The sequence below is a fragment of the Mycteria americana genome, chromosome 5, assembly GCF_035582795.1.
Source record: "Mycteria americana isolate JAX WOST 10 ecotype Jacksonville Zoo and Gardens chromosome 5, USCA_MyAme_1.0, whole genome shotgun sequence".
In the NCBI taxonomy this organism is placed as follows: domain Eukaryota; kingdom Metazoa; phylum Chordata; class Aves; order Ciconiiformes; family Ciconiidae; genus Mycteria; species Mycteria americana.
In genome coordinates, this window is record NC_134369.1 from 59,764,609 (window position 1) to 59,783,809 (window position 19,201).

At 46.9% G+C, this 19,201-nt stretch overlaps 1 protein-coding gene across 4 annotated transcripts in view; it reads right to left on the reverse strand.

Moving 5' to 3' along the window:
* BCL11B (BCL11 transcription factor B) overlaps positions 1-19,201 on the reverse strand; it is a 90,433-nt gene that overhangs the window by 60,667 nt on the left and 10,565 nt on the right. For 2 of the 4 annotated variants that reach the window (XM_075501548.1, XM_075501546.1), the window contains exon 2: positions 15,687-16,052. In XM_075501548.1, the coding sequence (XP_075357663.1) occupies positions 15,687-16,052 (366 nt within the window). Of the gene's footprint in view, positions 1-15,686; positions 16,056-19,201 lie in introns of all 4 variants that reach the window. The other 2 variants (XM_075501547.1, XM_075501545.1) reach the window with 1 other exon arrangement.

A 19,201-nucleotide genomic window follows, 5' to 3' on the forward strand; every position in this document is an offset into this window, starting at 1 on the left:
GGACGCTCCTTGTGCCGGGAGCCCTGTGAGTGTACCAGCAATGGCGTTTTAAGTAAGCTATTAAAATGCTAATATTCAGCACGGGCCAGATCCCTGTTACCACTGAAAGCAGAACTAAAGCTCCTCTGGAGACAGGATAAGGCCCTTCCAATGTGATCAAAGAGTAAATACATGCAAAGCTCTGATGGGAAAAAGGATCTTTTTTCTAATTTTAAAACCAAACAGGGAGAGTCCACCAGGCTCGTAATCCATGTTACAGTCGCATCTGGGAACACTGACATCTGGGATAACAGCAGCAAGGAGGATGGGTCCAGGCTAAAAAGTTGCCACCTGAGGTCGAAGACGAGCGCTTAATACTCAGGATTGCATCAAAACTGAGTTAGTTACCTTTTGGGCTACACCCCCATCCACTAAACGCAGCTCTGCTGACAACAGCTGATGTACCACATATATATATATATATATATATATATATATAGCTTTGTCACATCTGCATTCACCCCACCTTGCAAAGGGAGCTCAGCCCCTTTGGCAGCCCTCACTCAAGCAAGAGGTTTATGGGGCCACCCAGGAGTGCCGGGGCAGGAGCAGAATCTGGCCCCAAAACCAGAGTTCACCCACTGCCTGCAACAGCAGAGCTCACAAGCCGACTTGGTTAAAATAAAGGCTTAGTTACCTCTCCCTCCCAGCTGTAAAGCTCTCTGTAGAGGGAAAAAAAAACAACAGTAAAACAAAACCCACACCCATTTGTTGGGGGGAACGGGACAAGGAATGATAACGAGAAAGGGAAAATGTCTGGTTCCTATTATTGCTATCTCCAGTGCTTTCACCTCCACAAACAGCTTAAAGGAGGGCTTCTGGAACAGAAGTTCAACTTTCCTTAAACTGCCAGGATCTAGCTACATTTTCTCCCTCTCCAGATTTTAATACTTTTATTTTATATTCTAATAAGGGGGGGAGGAGGGGGGGAGAATCTCAGTGTCACTGTAAGAAAGAAGTCACCGGGTTTTGCGATCCAGCAGCTTCCTTGGCAGAGGGAACTGCTGGTTGGCATAATCCACTCGTTTGACAAAACTACTATTTCTGGGCACGGGCTCAAAAACAGGTAGGAAGCAAATGCTGAGAAATAAGGAAGTAAAAACAGCCAACAGATTTTTCACTACCAAGAACGCCAAGAGTAAACATGATTTATTTAGCTGTGTTTAACATGTCTCTTCTGCACTAGACTGCAGAAATCTGCTTGCATTTAGAGCAGGAGGAGGAGGAGGAGGAGGCGGGGGGGAGGGGATGAAAAGGGAATCCATTACGGCACTCCGCTGGTACTTTCTGAATTGTTCAGTCACACAGTTTTATTGAGTACAAGTATTTTCTAGCCCAAAATATATTCATGTGTCAGAAGAAAGCAGCACTAATCTGCTGTTAATTAACAAGCTGCTGCTAACAAAAGATGAAGGACCCAATTCATACAAACAATATTTACGTGGGTGTCGCATGATTTTGTCACAGATCTTTTCTTTTCTTCCCCCCCTCCTTCCCCCCTGCCTCCTCCTCTTCTTCAGCACCCAGTTGTGGGGATGCAGTGTGGAGGAGTCCCAGCTCATCTTGGGACTGACACCCACGGCAGAAGTGAGGGCACCCATCCTTATCCCAACACAGCCAAGCTCAGACAGGATCTCACCCAAGGCACCCGGCTCCAGGGCTCCCATCTCCCTGCACAGGGAAGGGCCCTGTCACACCCTCGCAAGTGAAATTTCCTTAGATCCTTGTTCAATTACAAGGTAGAAGCCATCTTCTGGCGCCATGCCTACGGTGGCAACGCTGCCGAGGCTCCAGGAAGTGGCACGAAGCCTCCCATGCTCCATCCACCCTCACCGGTGGTGCACGGGCTGCGAGAGGGGATGGGCGAGATCACCGCCCTCCCTGGTGCCCAACATGTGATTTCACATTTGTTTAATCCAACCGTTTTGCCAAGGACTTTGGGGGGGGGGAACTTGCTAACAGCACGGAGACCCAGAGGGATTTGGGCTTGTTCAAAAATATCAGTGCACGCACAAAAGGGTAGGGCTGTGAGCAGTGAACCAGAGGGCAGGCTCTCCCGGCGGTAGCCCTGCTGCCGTCACCCGCTCCCTGCTGTCATTTTGGACGGTAGCGCTTGCGGCCTCATCCAGAGGGGTGCTGAGCACAAGAGGATGCCCTGAGCCCCCGCCGGACGCGGCCAGGCATGTTGAAAAATCAAGCCATTCACATCTTTTCTGCCTCATCTGAGAAATGAGAGTGCCTATCTGCATATCTCCTGTGGGCGGTTTAAAGCTGGCGCTGGCAAAGAGATGGGAGGGTTAAAACTGACAGCAACGAGCACTAAAAATTCCTGGACTTGCTCCACTCCCGGGAACAAAGGTAGGACTGCAGGGTTGGAGAAAGGGCTGATGGTCTCCTGCGCTTTACCCATCAAACCACACAGACCTGCCCTAGAGAAGGGTTACGGGGAACGGGGGTTTAGGCTCTGCTCAGCATCGCCATCACACAGCCAGGGCTGGGAGAAGTCTAGGGACAGGAGGGTGGGAAACAGAAGTATTCAAGCGTGATTTCGGAAGTGCCAAGGTTCTTCCGTGATGGCTGGGGTGGTATTTCTGCTAGCGCAGTGCTCTGCACACCCCAGTCAGTGTCTCGCCCTGAAGGCCACAGTTTCCGCGGTAAGAAACAAACTCCACTGGAGGATATGCACATCTGCCCCTCCAGGTTTTCTCTCTGTACCTTACCCTGTTCCCCAAAGCATGGGTTTTTCACTGCAAAAGTCACAGCCACCCACTCAGCACAGCCCCGGGCACCCTCGCCAGCACCCAGCCCCACTTGCTGGCCGCAGCTCTCCCCTGCCGCTGGCTCCCCACCGCAGGACCTGCTCTGGCTCTGCCCTGCAGGAGCCTCCAACAGGGACCAGCCCTGAATGTAAACTAGCACCGACTCTTCCCCACATCTCCCCCTCTTTGTGCACGTCCAGATTCACCTTTGCCATTTCTAGACCAGCATTTTAAGAAAGTCCTGGCCTGGGCTTTTTCAAAAACCTATTTTTTTAATTTTTTTTTTTTTGTTAACAGTGACATTTGAAACACTGACATTCACCATTTGAAAAGCAAAGCGAACACATTTAAACAAGCATCTTAAAAGAGCTAATGAAAGAGAAACAGATCCATCTGTATTGCATTCTCCACCATCACTCTGAAAAATAAACCTTTCCAGACAGCAGGGAAGTCTCCCAACAGAGAATACAGTAAGAGTTCCCAAGCCTCCCACAGAGGGAGTGAGGACAACCCACCCGCCGGTGCACCACTCCACCTAGGTAATGCCTGCTGCAAGCTGCCGATGGCCCCGCACAAACCCTAGCCTGAACATCAGCAAGGCTCCAGCGCCAGTGGAGACCTCATGAATCCAGCTCATCAGTCCTTCCAACACAAGCAGGTGCCTTTGCTAAGGGTCTCTGAGACACCCCTGCATCCATAACCTCCCCCTGCTTAAATATTCCTAGTGAACATTAATTGTCAGATAGGGACCATTGAGGACTGAGAGTGTTTTTCCTCATCCACAGAGCAGACATGGTAAGGATGAGGCCAGTGCAAGACAATGCACTGTCAAAAGCCCCTGGGCTGAAGGATGGGTGCTTATGGTGGCCAGCAAGGACATCCTTCGCTCCTGTGTACCAGTGCTGCTAACAGAAAACTACCTTGTGCATCTCCTTCAAGAAACAGCTCCGATCAGGTATCCTTGATTAACTTCAAAATCAAAAATAAAGTGCATCATCTTAAATGATGAACTTTGCACAATGAGGATAGCATCCTTCAGTGGCGCCTGAGGGGGCTGGAGTGGAGGCTCAGGGCTTTTTTTAGGGGGGGTTGGGGGTTACTGTTTTAACTTCTTTCTGCAAGAAGGCCCTGTACCATAAACATTAATCAAACACTATATTCTGCCTTTTAGTCTTGAACAATTATGAGTACAGTTTTGTGATCTTTAGCCATATTTACTGATACTCAAAGGCAGATTCTATCTTGTTAGATTGTTATAAATGGGACCCCAGGGAATCAGCACACAGGCGGAGGCAGATGTGAGAGAGCCTTCTCAGAGCTCGGGTGTGCTTCAGTTTTCTACTGCTGAAATTATGAATGTTTTGGAGAAAAAAGCAACTTTAGATTCCTCTGCCAGATCATTACAAAGAGCTGTCCATAGACTAAAAAAAAAGTTCCATTTTGCTGAACTTAAGATTTTTTTAAGGTTAACTGTTAAATTTCAAAGTGTGATTTACATGTGCTGGCCACTTGCATGCACAAAAGTTTCAGAGACAGACACAGAAAAGGTTTCTGGTTATAAACCATTAAAGAAAGAAACCCACAAATTCTATCTCGTTCTCTCTTAGTTAAATGTATTGTTTCTGCTCCAGACCTGTTTCATAATACCATAAAACAGAGGCATGTTTCCGACACTAGATTTGAGAAGCTGTCACATTAAAGGTAAACTTTTAATCTGCTATAGACAAACAGCACACATTTTTATTTCCTGAGTAACAGCTCTGGAGAAATGTTTAAACAAGAATTTAAGAGCTTTGTGGTAAAGCCACATATAGGGGTCTCAGACAGCTACTGGGTTTGAGCTTCTTTTCTTTGCTGTTGTCCTTTTTTAATTCTTTAAATAACCTACTCAAGAGTAGACTTCTAGGAGCAGAGTAACCAAGATGCATGGTAAAGTGAACCTCTAGGCTTGCTTTTATTTCTAGTTAATGAAAAAGAAATGTTTAAACTGAAATGCAGGCCTGAATTTCTAGCTATTCATCCCCATCTTTTTATTTTCTTGGGACTCACAATCGAATACTTTTAAGAAGTTAATTGTGTCACAATTAGTAACACATTAGTCCTCTGATATTTTTAATAGCAACCCAGGTTTTTCCCCAAGGCACTTAAAAATGGCAGGCTCGGCTATACTCTCCTTTTTTTAAAACTCCCCTGCACTTTCTTCTTTAAAAACCTCCCACATGCATTTCACTTGGTCTGAAAATACCAGCACAGATCTTAATCCTGCCAACGCTTACAGACATGCTTAACTTTCTGCACATCAGTAATCCCGCTGACTGCGAGAGGACCGTTGGCATACCTACAGCTCGGCGCAGGCTAAGGATGAAATCCTGCCTTCGCTGAAGCCAATGGCAAAACCCCCACTGACGTCAATAAGGTTATGCTTTGACATCCAGTTTGTTGCAGGATTGGGACCATCCTCATTTCGAGGTACTTTCCCAAACTCTCGTTGGTTTTTTTTCCTCCTATTTGCTTCCTGCTCTTTCTCCCCCTCACCTCCCACACTCACTCTTGTGGGGCCCCATATTGAGACCACTTGAAAACTTCTGCCTTTCAAATCCCTCCACGAAGGAAACCCCCTCGCTGAGATGGGAAACATCCTTTGCAGGTAAAGCTGAAAGAAACTATTTTGCCCCGCTGCGTGCGTTTGAGTAAACTAATTAAAACCTGGGAACTTAGGTTCCAAATGATGCCAAGAAGCAATCGTTAATACGAGCTGAAGTGAAATGGGAAGCTCCAGACATTTAAAATTAGCTGTACGGAAAAGAAAAAAAAAAGGAGGAAAAAAAAGCAGAGCGAAAGGATTTTTTTATAATTTTACTGTAAAGTCGACTCAGTGCAGCTTGGACTGCATGGGGTTAAAATGAATTTGGGGGGGGATGCTGTACAGTGAGGGGTGAAGGTGCTGCTGAAAAGCAGAGGAGGGGGAAGCAGCGGCCGCCGGCTCGGAAGCGCTGCAGTGCTGTGAAGAGCAGGCAGAAGTGAGCAAACCAGCTGAACCGCTTGCAGAATTAATCAGTAACAAAGAGGCTGGAGCTGTTGGCGGGCTTCAGCCCTTGAACCTGGACTCTGCTCTATAAATTTCAACTTGGAATGGCTCTCTACTTGTTGAAAGACAGGTTGGCTCCAGGCCAAGCCATGGGGGGGGAGGCCAAAAAAAAAAAAAATTCCTTCTTGCTCAGGAAACTTCCCTTCAGTTTCTAACTCTTTTTATGAGCTAGTAATAGGGCACTCTAGAAAACGGGAAACGAAAAGAGGGTATTGAAAGGAAAAAATGAGCCGGGAGTTGGTTTAATAAAAAAAATAAAACAAGTAGGTGCTAAATTCAAATCTGGATTTTGCCTGCGTGCAAGTACATCAGCTATAATAGAAGACTTCAGAGTGCCTCGCCAGTAATTCAAAGGAGACTTTTACAGTTACATTAGCTGGCTGAAACATTACAGGTTTCACTGTGAAAATAATAAATGTCTTAAAAGAAGAAGAGTGCTGTTTAATCCCTGTCTGCAGTCTCGTCTTGCTCTCTCCTCCCCCATCACTCCACCTTGTTTAAATGACCATTACGAAAGCAGCGTGGTATAAAAAACATGTAGAACCATCATCTATTCAGCAGCATCTCTTTCCTTTCTTATTTTTCCCCTCTTCAAACAGGGGCTTGCAGGAGAACCGACGCTCTCCTCAGCCTCTGCTCATTGCCAAGGCAGTTTCAGCCACAAATACCTTGCTGCCACGGTGCCTTCCCAGCGGGAGCAGACAAGGAGTGGGCCGGGGCAGAGTGAGGGGCTGGAGGGCGGAGGGGGAGCTGTCAAAGTGGGAAGAAAGAAGGCAAACATCTATTCAGAGGCCAGACGCGCTGAGCGAGGTCAGCTGCAGAGCCGCAGCCCCTTGCAGCAGCTATGCAATTATGTCCAAAGTCTGCACAGCTCCAAGAGTCCCACCGCCTGCATGCAAGGGCTGGACCGGAGGATCTAGAGCCGCTGGAAGAAGGTGTATAATGATTTTCATTGCTCTTCAGCAATACTAAAGGGTAGATGAGATGCTCTTTAGCTAGAGCAGGGGGCTGATGCTCTATACCGCTTGCAAGAATTCATGCAGATAAAATATCCTAATGAGAGAGTGGAGAGAGAAATATGGTAAGTGCCAGCCGTGATGAAAAGGTGAAATAAAATACCGAAATAAAATGCAGCCTAATCAGAGCATGGAGGACAAGGATACACAAGCTCTTCACCAAAAGTGGCTGTTAAGGTAAATTAGATTAATCACTCCCACTTCCCTTCCTCCCCAAACTCCCTTGTTTTTAATGAAGGGGCTTACTCCTGTAAGGCTGAATGCCGTCCAGGGCTGCTGGACATTTAAAGCTATATACGTAATGTGCCTGCAACAGACACGCATCCTGTACTTCCACTTTCCAAGAAAACTGGGATCTGCTACTTGGTAGGTCTTTTCCATCTGCAGCTTTTATGACCCTGCTGAGGGACCGGCAAGCAGTGTCCCCCTTTTCTTGCTCAAGAAATACGCTACCAAATGCCAGAAGAAAGAGCGAGTTTAAGAGCTGTTGGGCTTAACAGTGGTTTGTGCTGATCGCGCCCGAATCTTTCTGCAAAGGCATACATGCAAAGAGGAAAAAACAACAACCACTAAGTAACCACTTCACATCTGCCATTAAGATTATTAAACTACATACAAGCGGTATCTACCCCACCTTCCCCACTACACACAAACATACACACACCCCCAAGCTCTCCAACATGGCAACTAGGAGCCAAGACGGCTCTCCCCTCCCCGCTGCAGCAACCACATTCGTTCCTGTTAAGGGGTTAACGATTCGTTTCCACTACTTCTCTCGAGAAAACCTACAATGAAAACATTGGCTCACGAAAGCGTTCTCACTGCCAGAATGCCACAGCGCGAGTGAAAAGTCCGTTTTGTTTTCATTACATCTCTGGGATTTCCGGCTTAACTCCTGAGCTTAGACACCAAATCCCTAGATACCCCACCCACCCACTTTTTCTTCTTTTTTTTTTTTCATAACATTTCTACTGCACGGCCCACCAATTACCATTTGGAGGGTGGGAGGAAACGGGGAGAAGGAACCATGCTGAAAAGGATGCTCTCGTCGGAGCGAGCGCGTGCGTCTCCCCAGCCGTGATCTACCCAGTTTCTCCAGGCTTCCAGGGTTGTCTGCTGAGAAACATGGTTTTATTTCTATACCTGGCCTCTCTCCTCTATTTCTCACCCTCCGGGTTCCCATCTTCCCACTCGGCCACCGAAGCCAGCACTGAAACTCAGCCCCAAATCTATGCCTTTTGAAGTTATGTGACATGACATAGAAATCCGAGCCTTTCTTGTACAAAAAGTATGATTACTTCACAGGGGTTTTTTTCTCCGGTTATGATAGAAAAATGTTCCAATTTCAAAAAAACCCTAGAAAGGTTCAACCTTTATGTCACAGCCGATTTGGTCACTGTGTGTACAGGCAGCGCAGTTCAAACATGGGCTGAGAAAGAAAAACAATCTATGGAAAAGACATGAAGGGAGGCAGCCTCATGCTATAGCAGCACTTCTGTCCTGCTGAAGCAAAGGAACCATTTCTGTGCCTTTATGTATTTATTCAGTGTTGGAGAGGAACAGCAACTTTTTCTATCTGTTTGGAGCTTTTCTGTTTTATAGTACTTCAATGCAACCAGCTTTCCTTCAGCTACATCCCAGTGCAAAATTCCCCCGTGAATGCACACAAACTCCTTTCTTGCAGACAATACTCCACTGAGCACAAGCCTATTGCTATTAGTCACATCTACAGAAATGCCAAAGCAGTCTATGGGATAGTTGGGCACTACTTTTACTTTGCTCCTAACAGTTGCTCGCAAAGTCGTCAAGAAAAATGAGTAATGACTGGCTGACCAGTGCCTTTTCATCATTTACCATTAGTGTTGTCTAAAAAAATCTACCAGTCTTTCCATGCTAACAATAATCAGATGCACACATGGTTTCCGGTCTCCTACACATGGCCCAACTAATTTCACAAGAGGGCCCAAATAAAGGCAAAAAACCACTTTGTTGGGTGACATTTTGACTGGGCTCTACCTCTAAGTAAGTCCAGAGTCCTTCCACTGAATTAAAAGAGGGTAACGGCAGTGCCGAGCTGGTGCAAACAAGCAAGTTTTGCTCTTAAAGAGTGACTCCTGATACGCATCCACCCCAGAGCGAGAAGACTCTGGCCACGTGTGCTGAATGACCTTCTTAAATCCCCTCTCATCAGCCTGCAAAATGGCACTTCTGTCGAAAAGGTTTTACCTAGCATTGTCACACATAAAACCAAAGATGACTATAACTAAGGGAGATTAGAGAGAGAGAAAATAACAGCAGCAAACTCCCATTTTGCTGTTCGGCACTCCGTGCATTCGGGGGCAGGTCCCCGTTTGCGCCGCCCGATCGATCTGGCGTGGCACTGCCGGTTTCAGGGGAGTTACCCCAGGTGAAACCGGGGCAGAGTGGGGCGAGCCGGGCCGCCCGCCGCTCCTCCAGCACTGCACCTGCCGTCCCGGCCTCGTGGGAGTCCAGCTAACCGCACACAGGGCGCAGAAAGTAACTGTGAAAAACAGGATGGTGAGAGGAACAAAACAAAAAGCTAAAGCCGGCAGGGAGAATCGAGGGCATAATATTCCTCAGCGGGTTTTTTTAGTCTGCTTTTAAAACTCGGTGCGATTAATTTCACACTTGACTCTCGGGGATGCTGGGAAAGCCTCGGTGCCTGGCGGGGCCGGACCCTGGACAGGACATGGCTGGGGGCAAGCCGAAACGGCAGTGAGGAGAGGGCGGCCTGGGGCCCCCAGGGACGGGGCCGGGGCGAGCAGCGGGCGCTGGAGCCACGCCACATGGGTGTGGTGGAGTTCAAGCAAGGGGAAGAAAGGGTTTCGTAATCAGCAGGTTTCTCACCTTTAACCCTTGCCGGGATCAGCAGGGTGCTTACCCGTGCCTTGGCGGGAGACGCTGTGCAGCGCCGAGCAGCTGCGGCCCTGCCATCCCTCACTGCCAACGGAGGGGCACGCCGAGGATGGGGGGCTGCCAAGCCGCCACAGGATGCCCTCAACACCACCCGCCCTAAGGACCCCTTAAAGGGGGGGTCACAAGGCTGGAGAGCCTCCACCTGGCCTCACCGGCAGCCTTAAAACTTTAAGCCGTCGACGTTTCGGCAGCTCCTCGTCGTTGCTTGAAGCCGCAGCGAGCCAGGGGAGGGAGGGCAGCTGCCACCGTGGGCCCCTCCTGTGGGCTGGGGGTGCCCTGTCCCCCGGGGGAGAGCCAGGCTCCCCCGACGTGCCCTCCACCCTGCCCCGGGCGGAAGCAGGGCTCTGGGTGAGATCACCCGCCTTGTTTTTCTCCCCGAGACCCAAGTCAGGACCTCAGCCGAGGTCCCCGGGGGCAGGAGGCTTGCTTGTTAACCCTGCTCTCAGCGGAGCTGCGGCTGACACCCCCTGTGCTGCTCAGCCACACCAATTAGCAAAACACATTGCTAAATACCTGGTGAAGCTGCAGAGGAGGAGAAGGAGGAGGCCAGGTAACTCCTCTGCACTCAGGAAAAGCCTAGCAGACGCGAGGGAAAAAAACAAGCCTGGAAAAGCCTCACGAAAAGGATTCCAGCTGCAACATGAGTTTCTCAAGCTCTGTTACCACACACTTCTGGAAGCCTCTTCTTCCCCGTGTAGCATTTTTCCTGGCCTGGCTTTGACAAGTCACTACTGCAAGACCCATCACCCTGGGGAGGTGCTGGCAGCAGAACCCGGTGCCACAGTGGCCTCGGGAAGGAGATGGCCCCCGTGCCGGCTCGGCACTGCTCAGGACACCTCTTCCCAACCTGCCCGACATCGCTGCCGCAGGCCTCGGGTTGCTTCAGCTCGCGTTTTCCTCCCCTCACGTGTGAAGGCATCACGATGGCTGTCTGAGTCCTACAGTTAATATGGGTGCGCGGGTCCATAATGGTACATTGTAAGTGAATGTCTCAGGGTAGACAGCAATAATAATTAGCTGTCATGATTTGAAAAAAGGATAATCCATGCCATTGAGTTAACAATCACTCACACAACACACATGGATTTAACTAATCTTAATTTGGAGAAAAATAACAATTCTAAATATATCAAATAGCCTATTTCATGGCAACCTGCGGCGGTGTTTATCTCTGGCTTCCAGCACATGCGAGTTATTTAGTTTCTCTCACTGGCAGTTTTACCATTCAAAAGCCTGAAATGAACATTCATGGAGCAGGGGTTGCAGTTAAATCCTACCTCTGACAGGGAGCCTTTTTTCACGATGCACATCTAGTTCAAGTACGTAACGTATGGAGCCCAGCACTGGCGGCCAGGACGGGATGAACGAGGAATTTCAATCAGCCCCCTCCCCTTTCCTAGCACCGTCTTTGCAGAAATTAACTACACTGTCTTAATGAACCTCTGCCGCTGGTTCGGTTCTCTGTCCACGAGGGTACGCTGCCCAGAGCACGCAGGCCAGCCAGCGAAGCTGGAAAAGGTCTGGTGCCTGCCCCACCAAGGCTCCCTCCTCTGCCGGGGTTCTCTGAAACCATCCAGCATTAAAAACAAGCCGACTGGTACTTTTTCTTTAATCTGGATCGCTTCAGAGAGCCGTGCTGAAGAAGAGCCTGGTGGCCTGTGAGCCCAGCAGGGCCGTGAGGACAGGAGATACCATCAATCAAAGGACAGCGGGAGCCACCTCCCCAGCACCTTCTTCAGACAGGACAGGTCACCAGCTTATGCCCAAGATCTGATAAATATGAAAGATAAAAAGAGGTATAAAATACAACAGTGGTCTAATTTTTTCCAAAATACCTGCCAGCGGTGAAGTGAAAGAAGCAGTGACTGATAACTCCTAGCCAATTCATTGGCCTGGCTGTGTTTTGCTATGCGACAATCAGGTACATCTGTTCGATACTATCACACCCTCTGTACGAGAGGCAGAACTGATTTTCAAACAGGTTAGCCAATTTGAAAAAAAAAAAAAAAACCTTTACAGGACAAACTGCTCCTAAGCAAGTCACGTCCTCCCAGTGCCAGCTAACATGCTACCCCACACCTTACGGACAGTGGTAACTAAGTGAAAGCTCTTTGAAAAGCGTGGATTTGCGTTACCAGTCAGGGAAAGATGATAGACTTCATTATCAGAAGGTCTTTAAAAGCTGATTGCAGAGATAAAGTTGCCTTTGTCTCTACTGATATCTAGAAATGTCAGTTGGAGATCTGCATTCCGTGCACTCGAATTCTTGCAGGCTCCTGAGCTCTACCTGCCTCCCTTGAAGCGGTACAAGGTCTGTTACATGGTCAAGAGGCATTCAGTGACCAGAGCAAGCAGCATTACCAAGAAAGAAAGAAAGGCAAAAAGAAAGAGAGAACTAAAGACCTCAGGACTCTGGAGCACCCTGCGCCAGGGTGAACGCTCGGTGCAGTGCTGCATCCCAACATCCTCGCGCCCAGAGGGAAGAGAGGTGCAATGGCAGAGCCAAGCTCAGCGCTTGACGTACCCTTGCTACACTCAGCAATGGGAAGCTGTAAGGTTTGGCAGCTTAGTCACACCGCAGAAGGCTGCACAGATCATTTCGACCAAATAAGAAGGTCTACAAAAATAACACAAGATCAAGGAGAGGAGCTGAAACCTATTTGAGGGCAGCAGCGGTGGCAGCATATTTCAGGGAGCCGGAGTGGCGAGTGGGTGATTTCTGGTTTCCCTCTTCAAATATAAAGACTCAATTATCTTTGAACAGCTTGCTTTACACATGAATTGACACATTTATTTTACAATAAATAACTGAAAGTTATCTATGTTTCCTTTACTGTTAATCTACACAAAGAAATAATAAACAGAGCTTGTCTACAAAAATGCAACTACTGCAGTCCTCAGAATTCAATTAAGCTAAAATAATTAATGCTTCCACCATATTAAATTACTTTATACATTTGAGCCACTGAAGTTTTTTTATTCTTTAATCTTTTTCGCCTTTTTATTTAATAAAAAAAAAGTTAGTTTCAAAGTGGGGGGGCTGGCTAGGAGGGGGAAAAAGAGCATGATTTGCTGTTAAAATGTAATGGTCTCCTTTAGCTGACACAGCATGTAGAGTGTTTTGTGCCTTTGATTAAAATAACATTTTAAATGCTTTGAACAAACATATCTCCCCATACTTCTAAGGGATTATTTTACATATTTCTTGGTGGAATAAAGAAATTCATTCTTCCTGTCGCAGTACAGAAAGCTAAGAATATCTTTCGTCACATATAAAGTAAAAATACTGTAGGCTGTTGCATTATTACCAAAAAAATAAAAAAATAAAGGAAGGGGGTGGCGGGGTGGGAGAAAGCTGCCTTAGAGATTAAGTTTCCCTTTTATGAAATCGTATTTAGTCTCTTTTTTTAACAAATCTAACAACAATGCTCTACAGCCGCTCACTGGGAAATACCTTTAATGTTAAATGCAGATTCTGATTTTCTTGGCTAATGCAGAAAGCCTTTCTATTGAAATATAAATAAGGGGTTTGGTATATCCCACTAAAGCCTTTCCAGTGAATGACTTCTGTGGGTTTTTCATGGCTACCCTCCATGGCTGTAAAGTGAGGCTTTTATCCTACTATTGAAAACTATCCGCTGCTATTAAAAAAAATATGGAAGGACACTGCACCTTTTTATCTCGGAGCTGGGCTCCTAATTGAGAAAGCATTATTACTGCACTATTTAGTGGATGTCCCTATCTCCGTGCACTGCTGAGAAAATGCCAATCAAATGATAAACCCTTTTATTTTTCTCAATTCAAAAATCTTTCCTACATATTTTCATTTGATATTCAGTTTAGTCTGAAAGAGATTAGGTGCTCCAGATTGGCTTTTCAATTTTTTTTATGCCTTTTCCACATGTGAACATCCCCTTCACCCCCCTCCCTCAGCAGATTTTCTGCGTGGCAAAAGCGTTAGTTGTATTGATGCTGACCCCTAGAAGCTGGGATGGGACAGCACCCTCTGCGCTGGGTATAGCCACTGAGGTATTTCACCACGGACTGAACTTGGGCACAGATTAGTAAAAGATGAGATCTGGACTGCAACTACAGCGTAGGTCTCCTGGAGCAACCTTGCTAAGCAGCGGGCACCCCCTGCAAGGGGCTGAGTACCATCAGCTCGCACAGAGATCAACAGCTATTGATAGTGCTCAGCTCCATTCAGGAGGCCTTCAGCACACTGGAGGAGAAGGTCCTGAATACTTCTATTCTGCTCCCACCAAATGGGAAGGAAATCTAGCCCTCAAAGCTGCTACACCATGAGGTAGTCATCTCTGCCAAGAAATGCATTCACAACTGCAAAAGGACGGGGAAAGCTGAAGAAGGACGAGGAAAGGATGAGGTCAGGTCTTACAGTAGGGTTGCTTACAGTGCTACAGCACAGGCTGCCACTGCTAATGCCCCCAAAGCTACCAGTTGCCCCATGCCAAGATGGTGACTGCACCCAAAAAAGATTCCTAGAAGACAACAAGGTAGTCAATGGGTGGCATATGCCATCTCCTAAGAGGCAGATCATCTGGAGATCAGAAGCCTGCAGCAGTTCAAAGCCCGCATCCTCATTTATATGATGGCCAAGCCCATCAGAGATGCTGGGGACTGACTCAGAGACCTCCAATGCTAAAAGCAGGAATCTCTTAAGCTTCAGTTGTAAAGGTAGGAGCCTCTCACAAGTTTTCTGGGGATCCACTCATTGGGACATCTCTACTACAGGGAGGATCCTGGACCATCAGATCTAATCCCATAGGACAATTCCTAGAGAAATTGGAACAGTGGCAGCAAAGACAAATTGCCACTGGTCTTCTGTATAGATTACAGTCAATTTGAACAAAAAAAGGCCTGTTTGAGAGGAGATCCTGCTGTGTAACATAAAATCCTCACTCACTAGCAGGGAGCAGAGCCTTCCTTTCACCGCTGCAGAGGAACACACCGCTGCAGAGGGGAGAAACACCCTGCACGATGGAAGCGGCCCCATGCCAGGCGCTCTGCAGGAACTGCTGCACAGCAGCTCGCCCAGGTGGATACCATCGCCCGCCTGCCCACCTCTGAGCCGGGGAGGTCCACTGAGTAAATGTTAACGGCACCATGTACGAGAGTTTTAGAAAAAGAAATGCCTGCAATTTGCTCACCCAGGCCAGCCTGTGCTCTTGTCTCCTCATTCAAAAGCCCCATTTGGGGCATGCATGTGCATGGAGGTGTCACCCACCCAACTCCAGCCATCTGCGGAGGCCCAGGACAGGCGGCACAGGCAGCAATGCACACCAGGAAGCCGACATCTACCCCAGCGGAAGGACCAAGCAAGGGCTTAATGAACCCCTGCTTTAGCCCTCGCAACCAAATCTTCTTCCCACTGCAGTCAGTGGGAAGAGGATTCTTCCACTGACTTCAGTGGGGTGGGGATTTGGTCCTTCCCAGTGGGTCTGCATGTGACAAAGGGTATCTGAACTGGACTGAACTGAGCATGTCACCAAAGTCCCCTACCCCTCCGCCACTGCTACCTGCTTAAGGATGCTCCTGAAATGGTTTCTGACCCCAGCTTTCTGCTTTTTCCTATGTGTACAGGCTGTCCCTTGGCTCTCCCGGGGGACTGAGAGGTCTGTCTCCCCGGGAGCTGGCCCTGCGCAGATAGCTACACTGAATTAACTGTGGGGTGGACAGCCCTGCTGAGCCCTGCGTAGCCGTGAGGATCCTCCAGGCCGATGGCTCCTATAAAGACCTGTTACTGAAGCCTCTGTTTCATGGCACTTTCTAGAGGGCTCTTGTTAAAAGATTACCTAGGCAGTTGATTGAGTGTAAAACATGCTGTACCTGCAATGTTCTCCTGCTTGGGGCAAATTCCTTTTGTAGGCGTGAGAAGACGGTCTTCTTCATCGGGTGTGACTTGGATCCCGATTTCCACTGGCTCTGACACTTTCCTGAGCTCGGCGCGTGAGGAGGGGGGAGGGCTGCTCTTATCCATGCTCTTTTCATAGCAGGCACCACCAGTGCCATTGCACTGTTTTCTCTTGTGCTCTATAAAAACCAAGATGTCTCCCAGCGGGAAGTTCATCTGACACTGTCCACAGGTTAACAAGTCGGGGTCTGTCCCGCCTGCGGCGATGCTGATGCCGCCCGGCTCTGTTATTGCCAGGCTCTCATCCTCGTCGGCGAGTGCCGGTTCCACATGGTCAGCCTCTGCTTTACATGGACAAGGAGAAAGAGGGAGGAAAGGGACGAGAGGAGAAGAGAAAGAGATTGCTTTGAATGTTCACAGACTCTGAAGGATGCATCACGAGAGGCCCAGCCTCCCTCCACCCCCCCAAAAGAAGCCAAGCCTGATTAGATCTTTCTTTTATTTTTCAGCTTTTCCGCTCTCCCAGAATGATTTCAATATATTTTGCAACCAAGCCTGCCTGAAACAAAATGGAAAGGCTGACCTGGCATAGCTTTCCTGACAGCTCCTTCCCACTGCTGCCAGCGCTGCAAGGATATCAGCAAAGAGCCATTTTGCAAACGTTCGAGCCCCAAGTCACTTTCTGAAATAGTTCCTCTCTTTTTATCCCACCTTCTCATTCCCACCACATCTCCCAGCCATCTGGCCAAGCCCCCATCCAGCAAATCTTATGCACCTGAACCTCTCCTCCTATTTCAGAGAGAGGGGGAAAAGGTGCTCGCGTGCTCCGAACAAGCAGGATCAGGCTCCATGTGGCACACAAAATTAGTATGACCTTGTCCCATTACAAAGATACCGGCAAGGTTAAATGACCACCCATTAGCACAAATTACAGCAAACTGTTTGCAAGAGTAAGGTAAGCAGGATACTGTCTCATGAGAAGTTAAGGGGTTTCAAAAGTGTGTACAGTGGGAAAGAGAATGAGGGACTTATTTAACATACTGGAATATTGGCTGAGCCTGAAATCTTCCACTCGTTTTCCTGATGTCAAATATCCCTGCAGTTGCTATATAGGTTAATAAAAGTTTTTTGTTTAAATCTTGCTGACAGACCTGATGGATTTCATACCATTACCCCCAAAGACTGGGAAAGCGTTTCTGAGTGACCTGCATCAGTTTCTAAGAAATCAGTAACTTCTCATTTCACAATTAATAAAACACAGTGCATTTTTAATGGGTATTTTGAAGATAATTCTTACATTATAAAATAATTAGGAATCACAATCCATTTCTGGGGCAAAACGTGTTTTTTGGTTTGTTTTCTCTTGTTCTACCCTGTAACTGCCAAATCGTACAAACCTTGGTCTTTACTTGGGCAAAATTTCCACTGACTTTCGCCTAAGGCTGTTTTGCCTCTGCAAGGACTATAGGATTTGGGCTGAACAAAATAGAGGAACTAACAGTATGTAAATCAGCGAGTGAGACCTCTAATCGAATCAGGATTAAAGGAATAGGAGGAAAAATGTTCTCTATTAGCCCGAGCGGTTTGCTTATGGATTTCCTGGGGAAAGCAAGTCACACAAAAGAAGCGAGACTGAGACAAACAGATGTTATAATCCAGATCTGGATTCTCCTCCTGGCCAAAAACAAAAGGAGTTTTGTCCCACTCTTCACCAAATTGCAAAAAAACCACATAGGAAAGGGACGAGAGGTAGAAGGTGAAATGTATTACCTGGCAACAAAAATGGTTGAGCCTTGAAAAAGGCAGTTTAGAAAAAGAATCGCCCCCATTTTCACCTTCCAGAATAAATAATTGATCGGCGCATCTACCAGCTGTATTACAAGTTGCATCAGAGCTCACTAACAGCAAAGCAGAGAGCAGCAGCAGCACCGGCGGCAGCAGGAGAAGGGCCGGGACCCCAGAGAAGTGCCTGAGCACAGACCATCCTGCTGGAGCAGACGACGGGCACGGCAAGGCTTCGGTTTCCTAACTCACACCAAGCTTACCAAATACACACGCACAATACGCGTTCTGAAAACCATTAATTACCTTTTTCCCCTTAATCTAAGTTTAAAAGGAGTTTGAAGACAATACTACATAATTAATTCACCAATTTATATCACGAAAAGATGCCTCCTTGCCTTAGTGAAAACATAACCATAACCCTGCGCTGAACAGGGACCGCTGGGAAGGGAGCGGATGCCTGCGAACAGTGTGTCATGATGCAAAAGGTAATTATTTAGTGCTGCGGTTCCCTTTAATGATCTAACATTGAGCAATATTGTTTATATTGAAGAGAGCTTGCACCTTTAATTACCAATTACATATACATCATTTTAGAGCCAAAAGAAAAGGACTGTGAAAAGGGTCCTTTAGAAATGTGCGCGCTATTTCTAGGAAGAATTCCTATTAAGGGGGAGCAGAGTGTCAAAATATTAAAAAAAAACCCACACACAGAGAGGCACACACAGGCACGCAGATACACACGCAGGAGATGGGACAAAGAGCTGGAAAAGACAACACGAAAACAGGAACTGAACCAAGGGTCGTAAGGAAGAAAGGTGGCAGAGGGGGAAAATGCTTGTTACTAGTTTCACCTAACATTCCTGTAAAGCCTTCAGATTAAGTCTGTCTCTCAAATTACAAAGGCTGAATTTTGGCACTTATATATATAACAAATAAAAAGAAAAGCACGGATCTCAACTTTATTATCTTTTTGATGTGAGGATTTTTTTTTTGCCTGCAATTTAAATTGTGCTCTTCAGAAAACGTAACAAAACTGCTGCATTTGGTAAGGGTCCTGACCAGGCGTCTGTGGAAATATGACGGAGGTTTAAACAGCTAAAATGTTGCGAATTCTTTCTTTTCAGTTCTACACTTCATTTGAATATTAGTTAAATCTACATATGCCTATTCACTTACACTCGCTCACTCTCTCTTTCCAAGGACTCTGCAATGGCACTTTTTTAAAATAACATCTGGTATTCCTTCATATTTTGGCAGTCGTCACATTACCGAAAATCAGCTTTTCGTTTTCTTGGTACGCCGAGCCCTCATGATCGGTAGTAATTGCGTTTCAAACTATCAAAAGATTTTTTTACTCGACTCTATTTCTGATTTGAGCTTAATAAATCATCAAGCATGAGACCAGCCATACATCCAACAATGCAGAAGCTATATTACGTCCCCTTATTCAGGATGTGGAAAACACATAAAAGAATGAAAAACAAAATACTGAATAGATCTTCAAATTCATTTTATCCATGTCAATTTGCATTTTTTTTTTACTTGGAATAAAAAAAAAAGAAAAGGCTTCCTATTGACAACTCAATTAAGCCATTAAAAACCTACATTCAAGTAACATTACAGGAGAGATTTAAAACCCACAAAGGAAAAGAGAAAAAAGCCTGCAAGTCCAGCCCATAACGCATCGGGTCATGCCTGGTTAATA